A 22,322-nucleotide genomic window follows, 5' to 3' on the forward strand; every position below is an offset into this window, starting at 1 on the left:
TTAATGGCCGAGCAAGGGGTAAAACAATCATCACTCCAAGACAATGAGGTTTAAAATGGCTTTATTCAGGTACACCAAGCAAAGTGAAACATTTTGTTTTAAAAAGATGATTATTCTTTCACTGATATATCAGCAATATTCCTCAATAGAAGACGACTCCTAAAACTACTACTGAAGCAGTAATGACCAATCTGACACTGACCTTGAGCCTTCGAACCATTTCCTCCTTGGAGATTTTGTCAGAGATCTCCTTGACCCCCGGGGGGTAGGTCACCTTCCCGTCTGTGGCTCGAGCTTTAGAGTGAGCCATCCTCTTTAGCTCTTCACTGCCTGCAGAGAGACACAAGAGCATTAATTACAAACACAAGAGCAGCAATACTATTTTGACAGAGAGCAAAGGAAGAGAGTCAAACCCCAGAACCTTGAAAACTTGCTGAATCTTGATTTTTTTTTTTTTGGGGGGGGGGGGCCATGAAAAGGCACAATGTTAACTTCTTGAGACCCACAGGAAATCTTTTACTTTAAAGCTTCTAAAGCAGCCTGAAAGAGAGCAACCTCTGAAATATTCAGCGAGATATTCACAGCGCAGCAATAGCTTCCTACAAGCTGTGTCCAGGATGAAATTGCTGCATTCAGAGAGCAAGGCTGATTTTTTTTTTCCCTTCCTTGTGAGCTTCTGCTACCATTGTGCTCCACATTTCATTACCGCAGCCACAAGCATTTCACGGATTTACACCCAGTTTGCGTTTTAGGGCATTCACATGATACAAAATGTGCTTTGACGTCCAATTTAGCTGCTCTTAACCAGATAATACATGCGGCACCTTTCAAACACCTAAATGAACCATTCCCACTGTGGCTTTCCCCCCCATTAATGACATTAAAAGCAACAGAAATGTGTGCACCCAGTAAGAAGAATTTACTCTTCACCTAAAGCCTGAATTGTCAGACAAACTAAAGCCCGGCTAAGGTTTATGACTATACCAAGAGCTTGAATGAGCTGAGGGGTGCACTATGAAATCATTTTGACATAGCTAGGCTTTCTTTGTGTTAGCTGGCTTAACAAAATCCCAGTCAGAGATAACAGGTATCACAGAAGCGGTTATCGGCTTTCTTTGTTAACCCGGGATTTCTGCTTCAGGCTCCGTGTGCTCTCAGACAAAAAGAGGCATAATTTAACTCTTCTTCTGCACAAAATGGATTAACTGAGTGCAGCCTACTTCAGTCAGAGACATTATCAGAGGAACATGTGATAGAGATCTACAAAAAAAATGTTACTGCAGAAGTTAACAGTGGCAAATATGGAAAAAGAGCAAAGCTGCAGAAAACGGTTAATCTTTTAAGCAGATATCTGTATTCCCCCCCCCCCACCCGGTGCACTCTGAGTGCTCTCAGGCTTTATAATTAAAGCATTTAAACATCAGTGCATTCAGTTCTGACACGGTACCACAGTCTAATAACAGAGAAGGTTGAAATCAAATTAGTTTTTAGTCAGATCAAAGTAAAATTAATTTTACAGATTTAAAAAGTTTTGGTGATTCAAATGAACCGATTCATTTTCTCATTTGTGGGCATTACAGCAGTTTAAAAACAGACTTGACAGCTCTTTAGGATCACAAGCCAACTAGAGCTGGGCGATATAAGATTTTTTCATATCACGATATGTTTTTTTCATTTCAGGCGATAACGATATCTATCACGATATAAGCCAAATAACTATATTTGTAAGATTTAAATGTGCCGTTGCTCACAAGTAAAATGTGAAATAATCAGCAGCTTGTTTTTATTTAAATATTTATTTCCCATAATAAGTTCAACAGGGTAGATGTACTTAAGGAACATGAGACTTTTTCAGATAAATAAAGGCAAATATTGCAAACTACACAAAAGGCAGCCGCTAAAGCGTTTAAGTTTCAAAATAGAACAAACGAAACAGACTAAATTGTCAATTCCACTTAGAAACAAAATATTAATTCTAAAAATAAATCTTAGTTTGTTTTACAGAAGAACAGACAAAACTGACTAACTTTTGTCAATATCAAATAAACTGAGAACTAAAAGGAAATTCTCAATCTCTCCTTGTTGTATAGCTGAGCTTTTCAAACAGTTTTAACAGTTACTTTAGTCTGACAAAAGCCGAATGACGAATTAGCGCTTCCAGTCAGAGACCGAGGCTACGTCCACACGTACACGGGTATTTTTGAAAACGGAGATTTTCCGTTTTCGTTTTAAAAAATAATCCCGTCCACACATAAAGGCAGAAATGAAGGAAAACGCTGCTATCCACAGAAGGACTGGTAGCTCCCCTTACGATAAGGGTTCAGATCGCGCGAACAGGTGTGAAATGTGTGTGTTTAGTTAGTTAGTTTGTTTGCTTGTTTTAATCAATTTTAAATCATGCTTTTTATTTGTTTTTGTTTCTAATGTCTCTGTAAAGCACTTTGAATCACCTTGTTGTTGAATTGTGCTATACAAATAAATTTGCCTTGCCTTGCCTTATGAACATGCCAAAGCAGCAGGTGGAGCTAGATTCCTACCCGTGCAGAAATGTTGGCCAATCAGAAGTCTAGAAGCCACGGTGGGAAAAAGTAAACAAAGCTGGGGCATAGAAGCAGAACCGAGTCGTATGTGTGGACGGACAGTAACTGTGTGTATTTGTAAGCATTTAAACACTGCAGAGAGTAGAATTAACAGTATTGTAGAAATTCATTTCACCGAAACAATAACGTGGCGCAGTGTGACATCAAAAAATGCGCACACCTTTGACGCTGCGTTTTCTCCGTTTTTCTAGTCCACAGTAAATGCAAAAACGGAGTTTTTAAAAATCTTTGTTTTCAGTGACCAAAAACGCCGTTTACGTGTGGACGAAAGGTGCAAACGCATAGAAAAATCTAGAGAAAAGTTTATTGTATTTCCAGACTTGCTTTCGGCACAATTTACAGTGCACGCTACTCTGTTTTTTGTCAGACTTGAAATAGCCGAAATACCTTCACGGCGGTACGGTGGCTGGCTGCTTCCCAAACAAATACACATGTGCGGCTTGGCACTTGTGCTGTACGTAACAAGTCATGTGACGTGACGCTGCGGCTGTGATTGGTTCGGCTCTGCACTACGTAATTTGGATTGGCTGTTCTTTTTTTTTTTAATTTTTCTATCGAGAAAAAGTTCTATCGCGATACATATCGTTATCGTTCTATCGCCCAGCTCTACGAGCAACCAACTGAATGCATGGGCACCGCTGTGAATAAGAGCTGCATTTTGATCACTTGTGACTTAACCTCTGCAGCATTAGTACGACATGACCCAACAGTTTGCATATATAAAATGCTGATGGCCCTCGCTGCCCCTTTTCTGCCCCCTATCTAATAAAGTCAGAAGCCTGTGACACAATTACTTAAAAATGGTACTCCAGACTATTTCAACTCTTAATGTAACCTGCTTTGGGCCAGGTTTTTCTAGCTAGGCAAAAAGCCAGTCATCTGTAATGTTGAGAACGCAAACTTTAAGCTCGACATACCTCGCTGACTCATTAATTTAGCTTTGCAGTGCTCCCCTGTGGGCACTTCATGACACTCAGTTCTTGTTGTTCTACCCTCCACGACAACACTAATAGCTATAGAGAAAAAAGTGTACATGTGAGAGTACATTGGCATGATTTAGCCAACCCTAATTAGTGGTAATAAGGGTACTAAGTCATAACATCTGTCTTGTTCTTTATAATCTTTGCAGGCTGTTTTTTAAAAACATGTTGTGGCTTAAAGAGAACAGCAGGCTGACATTAACTAACAAAATGTCTGCAGCTCTTGTAGCTTTTGCACAATGGTTAGGCCCAGTGAGCTGCTTGGTTTAAATATATCAAAACCCTGATATTAGAAACTAGAATCCAAGACATGGCAGCTTTCCTCGGTTACAGCTCAGAAATGCTGCTATTAACCAAAACAGTAATTTTCTCCAGACTCACGTCTTGGTCTATTTTCATGTCAGTTTTCTAGCCGTTAACATAAACTCACAAAAACAGCTAACAACGCAGACATGTAAAAATATTTAATAGATGAAGCAGATTAATGTGAATGTAGGTACTTAGCCGAAGATCGTGAGTGCACAGACTCATTTTGCAGTCGTTTACTTTTCCCATTTCAATTCAATTCAATTTCCAGAGAACCATCAGAACATAAAGTCCCCTCAGGATAGCAAGATGGTAAATTGTTGCATCACATGTAATAGGAAGCAATTTATAATTTGCTATGCTGTCCAAAGAAACATTGACTAAAGGAGCCAGTATTCAAAGAGTCATATAATGGGTTTCTCAACAACAAACCAAGCAATCTGAAGACGCTTCCTTTGACTCTATGTAACTCGGGTGGGCCATCTTTTATATACAATTATAATTTACATACATCTCATTATTTCCTTATAATTTTAGTTATTTAAAATAAAAATGAATCAAAATCAAACTTGCACATAGTCAGTCATACATCAGTAATGAAATCAGATCAGATGGCGGTTTAAATAATGCAATCAAGTTTCAGAGCGAGTGATAATGATTACCTTTGTGAGTCATATACAAAAACCACACCGCAAAAGCGTCAGTGTTAACACACACAGGTTAGATGTTCTAGCTTGATATTTCTCTGCAACTTTAGTGGCGGCTATGATAATCAGCAGAGGTGTTAGCTGCTCGCTGTTGTGCGTCGCTGTGGAGGAGTTTGTTTGTTAATTTTCTCAGACTCTCCCACATCTCATAATGAAATTTAGCTCCCTACTTGGGGATGTGATTACTTTGTGTCGTGCCCAAGTATCCGCCCCTTTCCGACTCGCCCGCTGGCATGCACTCACACTGTGCTTAATGATCTGGGTATGCTTCAGTTTGTCTCACACCTAAACTCCTCACACAAAGTCACTGTCGCTTTCAGTCCTAGACAGTGACATTCGTGATTCTCTGCATTTTCAGGTTTAATGGGGCCCTTTTGAATGTGATGACAGACCGTCCAATCACGTGGCTTATAGATTTGTCAACATGGCAAGGTAGCTGTCCCTGAGGAAGCTTTAGAGTTCCATACTTTAGAGCAGTTAGGGCATCACACCGCACTACTATGCCGATGTACAACCTCTTTAAGCAGCCCCCCCCCCCCAGAAAAAAAAAACAAACAAAAAAAACAGAGCATCACCGAAACGTCACATGCCATGGAGCAAGCAGCCCTCATGCATATCATGGGGCTTTCAGTTTTTGCAACCTTGCATCTGTGGCATCACCACACACTGAAGGAATGAGTGTATGATAATGATCTAACGATTCATCAGAGCAAAAGATTTCCAGATTATACCAAGGGAGACGTTGGAAAGACAAAAAAAATCCCAAAAGACTTTTGTACTCCAGTAATAACACTGATGTGGAGGTTTTGTATGAGTGGTGACACCTCTGCCGCTTAGGAGAATACTGGAGCCAGCCCAGTGCGCCCTCACTGGTGATATAAATGATGACGTCACTACTTGTGTGCACAATGACCACTGCAGCAACCATAATGAGCCCTTAAGCGGTCATACAAAGGTGGCCATTATCTCAATAAGTCAGGTAAGCATGTTAGATCTCCAGAATAACTTACCATTGCAATGCACCCCACTAAGAATTAGACTCTTAATCACCTGATCACACTGAAAACTGGGTAAAAGCTTGACGGTGCTTGGATCAATCCAAATCTTTCTTCATAGCAAAGGCCTCTGGTGTATTCAGGATATGTTAACATAGCAAAAAACCCATGTGCACTTAGTAGTCGTGAAAATGTTACCTGATTTAATGACACACCAATGATCTTGGCCTTCATTTTGCTCACTGTCACATCCACACTATGATGCTATCCTATTGACAAAATCTGTCCATAAAGAGAGATATGGACACCAGCTAAAGGCACATGAGGCACACTTCAAACCCATTGTGAGTTCACCTTAGGGCAGCAAATTACTGTGCTTTCAATTCAGGATATGCAGGCACATGCTGATAACTTGACTGGCAATTTGGACGTGTAATGTCAGGTCACACAAGCCTAGAGACCAGTCTGCAATCACCTGGCAACCACTGGTCATGAAGGAAAGAAAAATGGAGTATCCACTAGGGCTGGGCCATATTATACCGTTCACGGTAATACCGGTATAATGTTAGGCAACGATAGGAAAATGAAATATCGCGATAGAATGGGAGTAAAACGCGCATGCGCAGTGCCTTTGTTTTCATACGCACATGGCCGATTGTTGAGTGAAACAGATGAACCAGAATTGGTTTGTAAAAATGGTGCAACTTCCGTGATGTGGAACTGGTTTGGTGTTTGTCCGTCAGATACACGACAAAGCACATTTTTTTGCAGAACATGCAAGCGGCCGTTGTTATTGTCATATTTGTCGGACTAAGATGCTCTTAAATCTGGGAGTAATCTGGGTCCTAAACTCCGTATGCTTCAGGTCAAACAACACTGCAGCATCACTTAGAGTTAAAAACTGTCTAAATTCTTTCATCTTTAATAAAACGATCAGCATTGCTGCTTTACCAGGTGTAACTATGAAGTTTAACTTCCAGGCATCCATGAAAACTAAAGTTATTACATTTAACGGAGTTAGACGTTAGCAGGAAGCTAGCGGAAGTTAGCTCGCTAGTTTCGCTAGTTACCTAAGCATGATATAGCATGTTCTGACTGAGAGATTTCTGAAAAAAATCAAACGTACAGTTCTGCTATCACTTCCAACATAAATGAAGACAGGAAACTAAACAGCAGTGACGTTTGTAGGGTTACTGAAGTTGAGCTAGCTGGTATATAATGATGTGCTACGTGATCGCTAGCGACACAGCTATGTTAGCATAACATAAACAGTGAAGCTGGAGGACGAACACTAACACTTTTCCACTTATAAAAGTTAACGTGAAGGTTCTTCATGGTTAGAGACAAATGCAATCGCATGGCAGGATGCTGTAAACGGACCAAACTTCAGTCAGGTGAACAACTGAGATAATCCATCCACAATATGAGGTTAGTCATTAATATACTGCAACAACATGGGAATAGAGAAGCTGCCAGAGAATTCAACATTAATGAATCAATGGTACAGAAGTGGAGGAAGCAAGAAGAATGAGTTTAATAAAGTTTGATTTATCTGACTGCTTTGTTTCGCTTAATGTGCCTTATAATCCCGTGCACCTTATGGTCCGAAAAATACATACTGCACACTGCAGTTTAATGTTGCAAAGCACCTCTTTTTAACTTCAGTGGATATTATACATGGTTATGCTCAGGATATGTCAGCCCATTTCTACTGGAAATGCCTTTTGGTTAAACTTTCAGCAAGGAATTTGCATTTGCACTGTTACATTTTTATAAAGCTTTAATGTACATAAAAACCAGCTTCTTGTTTAAGTGAAAATAAATGGAAGGTTGTCTTTTTGCGCTAGTAATGTTGTGGAGTTGTATTTTGTCTCGCATCAATTATATCGTCGGTTATATCGTTATCGCAAATTTTCAAATATATATCGTGATAAATATTTTTGGCCATATCGCCCTGCTCTAGTATCCACAACTGGTGAAAACCACCATGCTGCTTTGGTTCCTAGCTGATTCTGCTGTCACTCGTAGTATGCACAGAACACGCCAGCTTGTCTGCAAACACTCGCCAGCTACTCCTCCAGTAGCAGTGATAATGTGAAAACTGCCAAAACTGAGACAGTTTGCCTTCAAAGTACAAACCAGGCCTTTGCAAAACTTGCTGACTGTCGTGCTGAAACAAGTTTTACTCTGAAGGCAAATGCAGTTTTCTTCACACTTTTTCCAAGTTTACTACTGCTCGGCTAGCACGTTTGCAGAGATTTTTGGTGCAGCAAAAATCTCTTCTTTGTAACCAATTTCACCCAATAACCACCAGCAACATCCAGGAATTACTCACCAAGCACCAATATGACAGACAGCTGTCAAGCAATGTGCATGACATGGTGTTACAAACTGCTATATGACTGCAGAAACCCAGACTACGGTTGGGTATTCTGAAAAAAGGGATCATATCCCAGTCTTAGTTTCTGCAATCCTGTGGTTATGCGTGCATATAGATCTCTATTCAATTCAATGTTATTTATATAGCAACAAATTACAACAACAGGTACTTTATATTGTAAAGTAAAGATCCTACAATAATATCTATTAATACCTCTGCAATATCTCTCTGTAAAAAGGCATCACGTCTGCTCAAAAGTAAAAACTTATTTCACAAACCCCAGTATCCTACTTGGAGCTTTCAAAATATAACCTTTCAATATAATTCGAAGGTTGGTGATTCGATCCCTGGCTGCTCCAGCCTGCATGCCAAAGTATCCTTGAGCAAGCTACTGAACCACAAGTTGCTCTCTCATGCGTTCATTGGAGTGTGAATGTGTCAAAGTGTTAGACAGAAAGCATTTAAGCTTAGTAAAAAACAACAACAACAACAACAAAAAAACGCTCATATAAATGAGTGTGAATGGGTGAATGAGGAAAGTTGTACAAAGTACTTTGAGTGCTCAAGTAGAAAAGAAAAGCACCATAGAAGAACCAGTCCATTTACCATAACAGATAAGTACCTTTTAGTGGGGAAATCTGTACGATTCCTTTGGGAAAGTGCACAAAATGCCAAACCGAGATCCTCCTCATCCAACTGCTCACTTCAGCTTCCCTGACAGGCATTTGTTAGGCTGCCCGATCCACAGTTCAGACCAGGCAGCATGAAATTTAGCCAAATGTTTTTTGTTTTACTTGGCTCTAATATTATCTCCTTCTGCTCCTTAAGAAAAAAAATGTAGTTGTTTTATTCAATACAACTACATAACAAAATACAATTAAAAAAACAAAACACTGCACATATGCAGCTATTAGAAGCCCTGAAAAATGAACAGATTATTTTCTTCTCTCACAACTGAACTGTTTGTTCCTTCAATTTCAGCTACTTTTAACCCCGAAAGAAAAACTGATTTATGAAGCGGCCTCGGTCAGTGGGTCTGCCGTCTGACAAAAGCGCTTGATTTAGAGACCAGACTCCAAAACCTAGTTATGAATCACAACCAAACAGTTTTCTGTAGCTGTAGTTGAGCTTTTACAAAAACACACAGACACACACACAGGACATTGGCAAGCTGCCAGATTGCTTGATTCTGACCTTCTTTTCCACCCACAGCTGCTGCCAAATTTGAGTCCATCCCTCTCTCATTCTGCCACACTGATACACAGTTGAGCTCTGGCAGCCAATCACAGCAGATTATTTCTCAACCTAGGGAGGCTGCGTGGGTACCATCCACCAGGGAACCAGCACTAAATAATCACAAAGGAGCAAGCTGTCCCATACACAACCTCCTGAACATGAGCTACTTTCAGCTTATTACTGGTTTATCACAGTAAAAACACATTTATCCCCCCCACCGAAAGCCTTTCCTGCCCCCCATTAGTTGCTTATGCTCTTCCCACTTTTGTCTTTTAAAGGCAGCTGCCAGCAGAAATGTGAGAACTTTCCATTCTTCGAACCTAATTCGAACTCTGACAGAGACATCCTTGATTTTAACCCCCCTCCCATTTGGGTGATCACAGGGATGAGGGTGAATGTCAGCAAACAGAGAGGGAACCGGACACCGGCCAGCTTTAAGGGCGAACTCGTCAACCTCCGCACGGGCACTCTCACAAAAACAAAGCGATGGAAACTGGCTGAAGAAGGGAAACGCTTTCAAAGAGTTGAGCTTTTCCTCAGATTAAATGAAATGGACAAGTGAAGGCTGAATCACATCTCTACGGGTATTAGGCAGCACACACATCATTACTCCTCTGTATCCATTCACCACAAGGCAACCATCAAAGAGAAACAAACTGAAAATCTTGGTTTTGAAGAGGAAGAGCTTGACTAAACATAACTGAGCTCAGTTTACAATTCAGTTAATGCTTAAAGGAGCACAGCCTGCATTTGATTTTTTAAATAGGGCCAAATTATCTCTTGAAGAAGTGCAAAGCAGCTCCTGATAAATGAGTTCTGCCTGTAGCATTATTTTATTTGCAATTCGCACAAAGAATGAATACATTAAAATCCTATTTGGGATTTTAAATTGTGTTATTTTTAAGAGGATTTTTTTAAATTTATTTATTTTGTTTGTGTTTGTGTTTGTGTGTGTGTGTGTGTGTAGAGAAATCCATATGAAACAAATATCTAACCCAGCGTTTCATGGCCATGTAATCAGATATTTTAGACTGCTTACAATCTTTAATCCGCTCATCAAAACGCAATGCTGATGATGAAGCGATTTAAAAACAATAGCAATAATAAAATTAAAAACATATACAGAGATTAGATTTTTCATATACATATATAGACTGATAGCGGTGACATCAGATGCCCTACAGCTCTCTGGAAGCGACTTAGCTGCAAAAATAAATATGTCCTATTTGATCACACGCTACTTTTTCACCCCCAAAGCTTCTATTTGTGTTCATATTTTCATTGTTGCGCAAACTCGTTAAGTAAAAGTCTTTAAAATCTCGAGAAGCCTTAAATACACAATTACCGCTAGAGGATCAGGTCTCTGCAATTTAAAGAAACAAAAAAAAAAGTAATGCGCCTTTCACTAAAAGCCCGCAATAATGAGCGTCACAACGAAAATACTACGAGATCACTACCAGAGTTAGGCTAATAATTTATTCTCAAGGCCGATTTCACGTGGGTGAGTTTATTACACAGTCGGGAAGCTGTTCGTGAATAGAGGGTATTGTTATTGGTACAGCAGCGTGTTCAGGCCAGGCTGCCTTATTGCTGTTATGTTGACTGTGGCTAATCCATCTAGCTGCTGTTAGCTCGCTAGTATCCACGCTAAAAACTAGCGTGCCGAGCTAGCGTTAGCAGCAGAGCAATCTCAGTGACAGAGGGCGGACTGAGAGTAACGCTGCACCGAACAAAACACACCGGCTAACTACCGTTATATCCATATCAATATCCCGAGCCCGCTCACACAACCAACCCGACCCCCACTGTCTGTTCGTGCTGCGGGGAGCCCAGTCAGCAGACTACTATTTTACTAGCTAACCATTTTTTTGTTCCGCCGCAGGACCAGGTCAACCAGCGCTGTGAATCGGACAAGGCTGCCGAGAACACAGGCAAGCGAGGCGGGCTCTGCTCCGCCTTTTTTAGCGCTGGAAACCCGGGAGCTCCGCGGATACATCCTGGATCACATCGACTCTGTGGCAACGACGTCCGAAAATATCGCTGCTTTTCAATCAAAACGATTCGCTTCGTTGTGCATTTTCTTACCTGTTACGGTGAATTGTGATAAATCGTGTCCTCCTCTGCAGCTCTCTTCCCCCTCCTAGCTCCAAAATGGCGCCAATATGTATAGATTCAGTGCCCGTGGGTAAAAACCATCGATGGGTGGGTAGCGCCACCTATAGGGCGAGTTCGGGTACTTCTGCTGAGCCCTTCACGTGACGCGCAGAGCGTCTTTTTCAGTTTTTGTTCGTAAAAATTTCCAAAAAGATTTCGAGTATTCAAACACATATAAAATAAAGTTCCTGTAATATATCTAACAGTCCTCGTGAAGCGCACTTTAAAGATAAAAGCAGGTAATTTGCAATAAAAAAAAACCCACACTAAATTAATTTAGAGTGGATTTTATTTAGCACAGGCCTATAAAATACACGAACCCTGCCAAATAAAACATTAGTCTTCTTAAACAGAGATTACATTTAATCCCACAGTTTTAAAAATAGAGTTTTAAACATCCAAACGATAATGTTTTGACACTATTCTTTAAGGCATTGTTGTCTGTTTTGCATATCAAACGGAAAACCCAGGATTCCGACAGAGCCTGAACTCACCACCAACCCATGATTCAACTAAAGGGGTTTGTGCGTGAAAATGATCGCATGAATATGACAGTAATGGTGCATTTACGTTAATCCTGTGTAAACTGGAATTACAAATATAAATAGTTGCTGCTGAATGGCCCTTCTGGCGTTTTAAGTGCACCCCTACTGTTAGAATATATACCATATAAAGTCATTTATTCACACAGACATTTTAAAAATAAAAATCGCATTTATGGGACAATGCCCATGGGTATTTATTTCTCAATTTCCTTTGTTTGCTAACCTACTCATTCACATTTTTAATACGTCTAACACATTTTTGGCTTTCAAATGATAGATTTTCTGACTTCAGTGGCTTTACTAAAAAAGCAATATTACTGAAGTTATACAACCTTCTTGCCAAGCTAGTTCACATAACGTCCAACTAAAAATAAATAAATAAATAAAGATGTAACTGCATGCCTCATTAATCTCCTGCTTGCTTTGTCTTTCTCCGATGGGTCTCTGGCCAACATGAGCCAGCCCATAGAGGGAGCTCCAATATAACATTTCGGATTTGGATCGTTCAAATAAAGCATCGCGCTTGCTGCAGAAGTGGATTGGGCACAGAGTCTTGTTTCAGCAGAGATTTTCTGTAGTTTTTTGATAAAAACAATTTTAATTTAACTTAAATTTTAAAGATGGCCCCAAAAATGTACCACTACACTTTCAAATGCATAGCCAGCCATTCTTGCTGTAGTCAACAGAGCCTTATTATTAATAAATAATAGAGGGCACCGTATCTCTACCTATATTCGAGCCTGCACGCCGCTGTTCTCAATTAACCAATCAGTGCCTAGAGAAGGTACGCGTAGGCTATAAATCTCACGAGCACGAAGTTGGACTGGTTTCATGGCTCCAGGATGGAGGGGTTCCTGTCCACGTTTCCACCATACAATGTATATGGTAACCCTGTCTGCGCTTCCCCGGCTCAGGTCGGCAACTGGGGCAAGAGAGATGGTCGCTTCATGAACCCCCAGAGCCTCAACTACCTGGAGCTCTACAAGACCCTCCTGTCCCAGGTCAACCCCAGTTTACCCCCTCAGCTCAAGAAGGCGAACACCAAAGAGTGCGGCGTGCAAGTGAACGCCAGGGTGGATAAAATTGTCCAGTGCTCTCTGGGCCCCAAAACGCTGTTTTTCGATGAATTTCCCACTCCCTGCAAGCTCCCCATGAGCCCCGATGCGTCCACACCGGAGGAGAAGGCGCAGTGCCACACGCCGCCAATGAGCAACCTGCGCTTCCTGAGGCCCGTGTCCATCTATTCGCCGGTGTTTGACCGCAGGCTCTTCCTAAAGAAACTCGAAGACTGCGCTGGTGAAGGAGAAGGTGAAGCCGCCGCCGAGCAGGCCACGTCCGAGGCCGATGGGGATCAAAGTGGCGAGGAAGCCCCAGAAGACTCCAAGACAGCTTTCCACCGGTCTCCAAAGGGATCCAACTTTCAGGTGGATGCGTGTGGGGAAATGGCAATGAGCACTGTCTTTAGCTTTCCAATCCACGATGTAACTCAGAAAAGTCCCTCAGTCATCTATGGTTCAAGCCCTCAAACTATAGCCTAATTAGTATGACTGTCATTTAAAACCTATTATCCATCCGAAAATATAGATTCTTTTAGTTAATTGGCAAATGTCATCGTAGGCTCATTTAAATTTGTTCTGATTTTAACTCGGTACTTTTTTTTACACTAAAAAACATCTAACGAAACTCGATTTATTTAAGATTTAAGAAGTGTAAAAGATCATAACGTGTTCAAAAATACAAAGAAATAAAGGGCAGTATAAGATACTAATTGCCCAGACTGTTCTGTATTTAGAAAAGATAAAAAAATGTTTTTAAATTGAAAAACTATCTTGTTTATTAACTACTTTGTAGTATGAATGGTAACGGGGTAGAGCCATTATTAATGGGAAACTCAAAACATATCACGATAGTTAAGTTCAAAATCTATGCACTCACTCACATTCTCCATAAAAGTATCATCAGAATGTTTACAGTCAGTGCAGCCCACAGGGAAAAACCCAGCTGTGGTAAAAAAAAGATTTTGTACAAATTTTATTTATCTTTGTTTTTTCCAGTTCCTGGAGCAGAGGTACGGGTTTTTCCACTGCAAAAAGTGCAACATCCGGTGGGAGAGTGCTTATGTATGGTGCATCTCTGGAACGAGTAAGGTTAGTGGTAACGAGCATTGCACAAACAAATGCCTGCTGAGCTAAAATAGAGCGACTGCTTTGGCAGGTGTACTACAAGCAGCTCTGCCGGAAGTGCCAAGTGGGGTTTAACCCCTACAGAGTGGAATCTATCCTGTGCAAGGTACGTGAACTTGTTTTTGAGGAACTTTCGCAAGATGATTTGTTCACTTGGACTTAAAGTGGAGTCGCAGGGTCAGTCAGATTCTGTGTGGGGCATTTAAATAAACTGGATCACATTTCTAAGGCACTATCCGTCTCAGTAAGGCATTCCTTCTGTAGGGATGAGAAAAGCCTGTGCTGTTTCTTATGCTGGTGATGTTCTTTTACACCCCCTGTCAGGGTTGCTCTCAGACTTGCTGCATCTGTGAGAAGAAGCAGAGGCACATTAACATGAAGAAGCCTCACCGTCAGGACCTGTGCTGTCGCTGCAAGGGAATGAAGCTGTCCTGTGACGCCACCTACAGCTTCAAATACATCGTCTAAGTTGCCCGCCGTGAAAGCCTGAGGTTACACCAATAAGGCTGATGTGTAAAGTCATGCCACAAAGAGAAGCTGCCACCGCCCCCAGTAGCAAACTTGAAGAGTCACTCCAATCGCTGCCCTGGTTTGAGCCAACTTTAAAAATTCATTCCCCCTCACTGATCCTGGTACCTAACATGAAAACTATTTTTGTATGAAGAAATAAACACTGCACCTTAAAAGTTGAGATTCCTGAATGTATACATACACTATGAAGTCAAAATGGAAATGATGGGGTGCTTGCCTATTATACACAGTAGACTATGTTACTCTACTGCAATGATACAATGTTCTCCCATACAAACTGATGGCACAATTTCTAAATTACTCCAAGCTTCTTTTTTTAACAATACTAGCGTGTCTAGCTAAAAATGTTCAGATTTCAAGCTGTTAAGATCAGGAGAAAGAGGATTAGAAATGAATATACCTGAAGGACCATTCAGGTTGAGCATTTTGGAGACACAGTGAAGCAAAGCTGAGAGGGTTTGGACATTTGTAGAGGAGGGATGTTAAAGATGGAGCTGCCAGGAAGGAGGAAGACTGCAGAGAACATTGATAGATGTAGGAAGAGGGCAGAGCCCCTTGAATACAATTAGTTTTTCAGTCATTTATAAAGCACCAAAAGACAACATAAGTTATAGGTCTTTACTTTAACAACTTTTACAGAGCTTCAACTCAAAACAACTTCACAAAGGCTGTGAAAATATTTACAAGGTGAAAAAACAACTACTGTCTTCATCTAAAAAGCTTTAAAAATGTGCAACTTCTTGTTTGGCATGCAAACACATTCTCCCACACACAGGAAAAAGAAAAACATACCCGCGTGAGCTTGTGGCTCCCTTTTGTACCTCATACAAACGTATCTTTCAGATAAAATTATCTTGTTAATAAATATTTCAAACACTCCATACAGTAAACAGAAAATGCATGCATGGCAGTTTGAGTTGAGAGAACAAACATCATTATAAAACTTAAGTCAAATAAGTGTCGTTTCATATCTGATCAGATATAAATAGGAAAAGAAGACATTTGTACAGCAACAGCAAAATGATTGCTTGATCCGAACCAAGGGAGAGTCTCTCACACACACACAAAAAGGCTGACAACGACGAGTTCAGATTCAGTAGTGTGTAGCGTGGGTTTCATTTCGCACATCTACAATGAGTGCAGAATGTCAGCATTTCCCTTACGTGTAAGGTAACTACAAACCACACAAACATATCCTACTATGGTTGTGTGACAGTAACGATTAGAAGTATACAGACGGGCAAATACTTGACTGTGTACATGCGCCATCTTCTCTGCATGTGAACACCAAGTCGACAGAAATATAGTGTTTACGCTCACTAAAGATGCTACAGCTAGCCACGGAGGGGTGCACGCCACGCACGGATAATGGCATGATTACTCTACCAATGTTTACAACAGTAGTCAGGGGACAAGTTGATTCACTGATACAGAATATCAATAATAGAAACAGGCCAAAGAGCAGCGTAAAGAAATGCGCTTGAATATTCTGCATCTGCTCTGTCAGCAAGTCTTTCAATCAGGCTGAGGTCAGACGTCTGGGCCAAGCGAAAAGGACAGGACGGGAGCGTACAGTAGAAAGCATTCAGCTGGGTCATGCATTGCACAGTTTCCTCCAGAGGAGGCCTCAGAACAGTAGAGACAAAATCACTCCAGCATTTGGCTTTTCCTTCTTAATAAAAGTGACAGCCTTTTTCTCTCACAGTAACAAAACATACATGATCTCCTTTCTACAACATTTAGAAAAAACGTATAACAAAACTCCACAGAGGAAACTTCTTCCAGTGATGCTACGTAGTGTCACGGCTCATTTCCTCACTGTCTCTTTCATCCTTCCTGAAGGAGGCAGCAAGTGTCAAGCATGTCTAAAAGTTCCTCTGGGAAGCCAGTTTAAGTCCAAGCTAAAAGCCTTCACAGGTCCTCGGAGTGCAGCACAGATTAGATGCTGAATTATGACCGTCAAGCGGGACTTAAACAAGGAGGTACATTATTTTTCACGACATCTAGCTTTAGAAGCAAAGCCTGCGCTTGTATATAATCACATCAGGTCATTCTTATCAGCAGGCAGCAATCTGTAGTATCCAGAGATAAATCCCATTATACATGGGATATGATTCCCTGTCCTTAAACATTTAAAGTGTCCAGTTATTTCTGGTATGTCATTGTCTACTTTTCAGATGCAAAGACCTGATGTTGGATCGTTAGGTCCTCTGGCGTGGTAACTTTAAAGTCTCAGGTTTGGACATCTGACGGTTCAGTATTCAGGAGCCCCCCTACTGTCAGTAAGGGCAGGGCAGCTTGTCCCACCTTCCCCAGGTAGCGAGTCAAAGGCGTAGCAGCACCGCCGAAGGAGCAACAACAACCCCAAGCTGCAGCCTCTCCTGGGCCGGTGGGACAGGGAGGGGGTGGTGGGGGAGGGGGAAGAGATGAACTCGATGAAGGGCTGTGAGTTAAGACCGTGTCACGGCCCGGGTGCAGAATCGAGGACGGGCTTGAGTGTTTGTACGGAGAGCATGGGAAATGGGGAAGATGAGAGCCCCGGGAAGAAATGGGCGATGGGTTCGTGTAAGAGTGTGTGAGCAAGGTGGGCGCTGAGGCCACAGTTGGGAGAGAGCTGGATGTGAGAGATGATATCGGGTGTTTGCTGCAGTGGAAATGTGATTGCGGTAAACTGCATGATGGATGTACTCTGATAGGATAATAAAGGCTTGCGTTCTCATCTAGATAACGTCTCTTTGGCTCTTGTGTGAGCGGCAGTGTAAAATGTGATTGGCCTGGCGTGTTGGAGCTATGAGCAGAGAACAGGTCGGGGGGTTTGGGAAAATTAAGTAAAGAGGTCTCAGAGTTTGCAGTGGATGAGGATGAAGAGTGGAATGAAAGGTTTAATTCAGGTTCTAGTGCTGGGCAGGGTGGTAAGTGGGTATCTGCCTGGAGCTGTGAATCTGGGGCAGCAGACACATAGGAGGCGGCAGGGGCCAGGTATGTGGGTGCTGGGCCCCCTCTGTAAGAGCAGGCTGAGAGGATTGCAGAGGTTGTCTTGGAAGGGTCAATGGCTGCAGTGATGGAGGGAGTAAAGGTGGAGAAGGAGGGGGTGGGGGGCTCCTGAAGTCCTGTCAGAGACTGGTCGCGGAGGCACTTGAATCGGGGAGGTAAGTTGTGACGACCCGGTAACCCTGGGCGTGGCGGATCATGTCGCAGATTTCCCCGTTGAGCTCCAGCAGCTTGGAGCAGATCAGACTGAGGTCCTGCCGGGAACCGACCAGGGCGATTGTGCCCGTCTGGCCCAACGTTTGGTGACGGAAGTAGACGTTGAGCAGCGTCTGAACCTCACTCTCTGAGCTTCCGCCAAACACTCCGTTGGGCCACTGCCTCCTGAAATGGACACAAAAAGTATTATAATTATTACAGGTAGATATAAAGAGACATACTTTCTATATTCAATATTCAATGTAGCTTGATTCATTGGATCAAGCTACAAAGTATAAATACACAATTAATATATTCAACTTGATAAAATGTGTCCATAAGTACAGGAATGCCACTAGACCCACATCTATACCTTGCCAAATAACACCATATAGAATAAACTACGCAAGTAATTTTTCAGTTCGAACTCTTGCCTAAATATTCTGTAATTTATACAGATGCTATTGTTAAACATATCAGGTCTATCAATTTTGCCTCAGGTTTGGATATTCTCATCTTAACAGCTGCTTTTATATAGCGGTCATTCACCACTCCGGTATATCCCCATAAATAAGAAAATCCCGTATAATCAAATATTTGTTTTAACTTCCCTAACCGTAACTTCAAAACACCTTTATCATATTGATTCTTTGGAAAAATAGACATTAAAAGTACAATTTATTCCTATTTCCATTCGATAATCTAAACCTAAAACCAATCATCCTACATTTAACTTTATCTTTATCAACTTAAATCTCCCCACTTCTTGATCTCAATAAGTCAAATGATAGGGTGAGGCAAGGTCTAAAAATGGTTTCACCCGAAGCTTACGCTGATAATGGACCACACCCTTTTTTTCACACCTTGGATCATGTGATGAGCCACATGAGCAATAGTGGGTCAACGACCCTCTTACGGGGCAATCCCCTCTAGGGCTTAAAATCTGGAAGTCTTCATCATTTGGTCTTAGAACTGAAGAAGCTTCTTGGATGAGAGGTGAAACATCTTCAAGACATTTAAAGAAGTTCAGTTGCTTTTCATTCCAAGCTCCTTAGAACAGGGGTGTCAAACTCAAATACACAGTGGGCCAAAATTCAAAACTGGAACAAAGTAGCGGGCTAACATTAATATTTACTGAAAAAAAAATCTTCCTCCAGATTTAAGAATGAATCTCTTCTTATGGACTCAAACAAGTTTTGCTGGAAAACTGAATATGGAACAAGCAAAGCTTAATACTAAACAATATATATATTAGCTGTATAATACCAGTAGGCCAGCTCTAATAATAATTTGGTATGGCTTCGCAGGCCAAATGTAATTAGGCTGTGGGCCAAATTTGGCCCGCGGGCCAGAGTTTGACACCTATGCCTTGGATCCTCCTCTACTTGTATTACAGGATTTCCAAATTTAAAGCCACAGAACTGTCCTACTTTACCTCATGCAAACATTACAATTTTACTTTCATTAGGATTTACACTTTCCTGTCTACACAACATCTTTCTACTCCATCTAAAGCCATCTGAAGCTCTGATTCTGTCAATACTACAATATCATCTGCGTACAGAAGCACAAGAGAGATAGATAGACCTCAACATCTCCCAAGCTTAAGTTTCTCAGCCAGGAATGACAGCCCTTTATAATGTCTACTTATTATATACTTCAAAATCATTTGTAAAGATTGGAGAAAGTGATGGGGACACAGTGTGTTCACATGGTCATTTTTTGGATCATTTGTTCTTTTACGTTGAGACAAAATAATAAAATCATTAAATCCCAGGATACACTCATGTATGCTGATGGCCTCGTGCTGCTCACCTGCATTCCTGGATGTAGCGCACGGCTTTGGTGAACTCATGGTTCCTAAGGCACTCCAGTATGGCCTGCACCGCTGCCTCTGAGGTGGGGAAGCTGGGCACAACCATGGCTGCCACCTGGGTGGCGTGTGAGTGAGTGTGGGCCAAGTGTTTGTGTTCCAAGTCGCTGGCTACGGCTGCCTCTGCTGCCTGCAGGCTGCTCTTCAGATCAGTAAGCTCTCGAGACATGTTCAGCAGCTAAGAGGTGGAGGGACAACAGATGGTGGTGGGTGAGTGTGTATGTGAAATTTATGTCTATATTAAAAGATTAAATGCTCAAGATCAAGTCTGCAGTGTAGCAGGGTTTTTCTAAGGGTCAACATCATTTTAATTTAACTAGTAAACCATACATATACTTATAAAAGCATATGTCTATTTAATAGGGGTGCAATGATACTCGTATCGATATTGAACCGTTCGATACAGTGCTTTCGGTTCGGTACGCATATGTATGAACAGTACAAAATTTGTAATTTATTTTATCAACTTTCCTTCTGACGATGCTGTCTGGGTTGAGCGCTCAGTGAATCTGCGTTCGACTACTTCGCCTAGGCTGCACTGTCGAGCGCAGATCCACTGAGAGTTCAACACAGACAGCATCTCAGAAGGAAGAGCGCAGGGCAAGCTAGCGAGACAGAAGCTCTCCTTGCAACATGGCAAATTGAACCTCCCCCACCCTCATTCAGATCTGGCGTTTGGAATTATTTTGGTTTTCATGTGACGTATGACCCTGAAGGTAAGTGCGTCATGGACTAAAGTAAAACAGTATGTTGGATGTGCCACGCAATGCTCAATTACATGGGTGGGAACTAGTGTGTTAGCGCAGTTAGCTCGTTAACGTGTTGGCCGTCTAGCCCCATGCATGCGGCGATCAGGGGTAGCTCGTTAACGGAGATTTGCCGTGTTGTGGCGTTAACGCTGACAGCACTAGTGGGAACACAACGAATATGACTGCACATTTACGCCAACGTCATCCTAGTGCAAAGACAAAAACAACAAGCATGCATGCTACAAACTTTACCCGAGTCATTTAGACAGCCGTTAGCACATGATTCTCCTTATGGGGACCTGATATGTTTAATATTGTGGCGAGCTCAGACAAGGTGGAGACGGAGGTGTCGTTTGGTCTTACTTCCCGTGAGCTAGCCAGGGAGCACAGCCGTTTATCGACATCTGCAGAAGAACACTGCCGCTAGCTAACTGCTCAGCGCGGCAACCGCACAGCAACAACACACAGAGCGCCCTCTGACCACGGAAGGACACACCGTCGCAGCGAGAAGGCGTCACCCGTCACTATGGCAACATAAACAAAACATAACTGTATAAACAGACCCCCGAACAGCCCTGACCCGCTACATAGCCCCGACCCGCTACATAGCCCCCACCTAAGGGGTCAGTCGTCCCCGACGACCCCATTACCCCACACAAAGTCCTGCAAATGTCCAGGTGCCTTCTTTTGGCGCACCGGCCGGTCACGACCGGTGGGGGAAAATTCACTCGGGTCAGAACATGGGGTGCCACCATCATCCCACTTCTGACAGCAATGTGGCGAGCTCAGACAAGGAGGAGACGGAGGTGTCGTTGGGTCTTGTTTCCCGTGAGCTAGCCAGGGAGCACAGCCGTTTATTGACATCTGCAGAAGAACACTGCCGCTAGCTAACGGCTCAGCGCGGCAACCGCACAGCAACAACAACAACAACACACAGGGCGCCCTCTGACCCCGGAAGGACACACCGTTGCAGCGAGAGGGCGTCACCCGTCACTATGGCAACATAAACAAAACATAACTGTACAAACAGAACCCCGAACAGCCCTGACCCGCTACAATATGCTGCTGAGAATATAACCCAGAAGAAGCGTATAGTATAGCTTTTATTTTGGAAAGAGCCATTTCTCTGTAATAAACTCTCTTTTCCAAAGATGAGTGATTCCTCAATCAGATACAGGGCTTGCAAAATCGCTAGCCCGACGTCCCGGGGCTAGCGATCTTTTCCAGTCGGGCTACCAAAATCTATCTCTGCCCTGCCCCTCGGGCTATTGTAGGAAGGAAAAATATATGTCAATGCTTTTGCATTCTTTCGGAAATGTAGCTGGGTAATTATGTCATTGGCATCGGTGAGCCACTGTCAATATGTGACATTGAAATCGCGTTTGAATTTGCGCTTGTGTTTTGCTTTCACTTTGCAAATGTCCAGGTGCCTTCTTTTGGCGCACCGGCCGGTCACGACCGGCGGGGGAAAAGTCACTCGGGTCAGAACATGGGGTGCCACCATCATCCCACTTCTGACAACAATGTGGCGAGCTCAGACAAGGGGGAGACGGAGGTGTCGTTTGGTCTTACTTCCCGTGAGCTAGCCAGGGAGCACAGCCGTTTATTGACATCTGCAGAAGAACACTGCCGCTAGCTAACTGCTCAGCGCGGCAACCGCACAGCAACAACACACAGAGCGCCCTCTGACCCCGGAAGGACACACCGTCGCAGCGAGAAGGCGTCACCCGTCACTATGGCAACATAAACAAAACATAACTGTATAAACAGACCCCCGAACAGCCCTGACCCGCTACATAGCCCCCACCTAAGGGGTCAGTCGTCCCCGACGACCCCATTACCCCACACAAAGTCATGCAAATGTCCAGGTGCCTTCTTTTGGCGCACCGGCCGGTCA

The 22,322-nt window shown here is 42.5% G+C and overlaps 3 protein-coding genes across 6 annotated transcripts in view; 1 reads left to right on the forward strand and 2 right to left on the reverse strand.

Moving 5' to 3' along the window:
- pds5b (PDS5 cohesin associated factor B) overlaps positions 1-11,413 on the reverse strand; it is a 35,126-nt gene extending 23,713 nt beyond the window's left edge. The window contains exons 1-2 of the mRNA XM_004550135.5: positions 11,290-11,413; positions 203-330 (exon numbers count right to left, since the gene is read on the reverse strand). Of these exons, the coding sequence (XP_004550192.1) occupies positions 203-310 (108 nt within the window). The 5' untranslated portion in view covers positions 311-330; positions 11,290-11,413. The remainder of the gene's footprint in view (positions 1-202; positions 331-11,289) is intronic.
- Positions 11,414-12,691: 1,278 nt separating this feature from the next.
- zar1l (zygote arrest 1-like) lies at positions 12,692-14,772 on the forward strand. Its single transcript, XM_004550136.5, has 4 exons — positions 12,692-13,327; positions 13,958-14,050; positions 14,118-14,192; positions 14,411-14,772. Exons 1-4 carry the CDS (start codon positions 12,746-12,748, stop codon positions 14,552-14,554), a joined length of 894 nt encoding a protein of 297 aa, XP_004550193.1. The 5' UTR covers positions 12,692-12,745; the 3' UTR covers positions 14,555-14,772.
- Positions 14,773-15,221: 449 nt separating this feature from the next.
- fryb (furry homolog b (Drosophila)) overlaps positions 15,222-22,322 on the reverse strand; it is a 50,250-nt gene continuing 43,149 nt past the window's right edge. For all 4 annotated transcript variants that reach the window (XM_076889246.1, XM_076889247.1, XM_012918905.5 and 1 more), the window contains 2 exons: positions 19,619-19,854; positions 15,222-17,989 (listed from right to left, as the gene is read on the reverse strand). In XM_076889246.1, the coding sequence (XP_076745361.1) occupies positions 17,731-17,989; positions 19,619-19,854 (495 nt within the window). In that variant the 3' untranslated portion in view covers positions 15,222-17,730. The remainder of the gene's footprint in view (positions 17,990-19,618; positions 19,855-22,322) is intronic.

Source organism: Maylandia zebra, linkage group LG10 (assembly GCF_041146795.1).
Source record: "Maylandia zebra isolate NMK-2024a linkage group LG10, Mzebra_GT3a, whole genome shotgun sequence".
NCBI classification, from domain to species: Eukaryota; Metazoa; Chordata; class Actinopteri; order Cichliformes; family Cichlidae; genus Maylandia; species Maylandia zebra.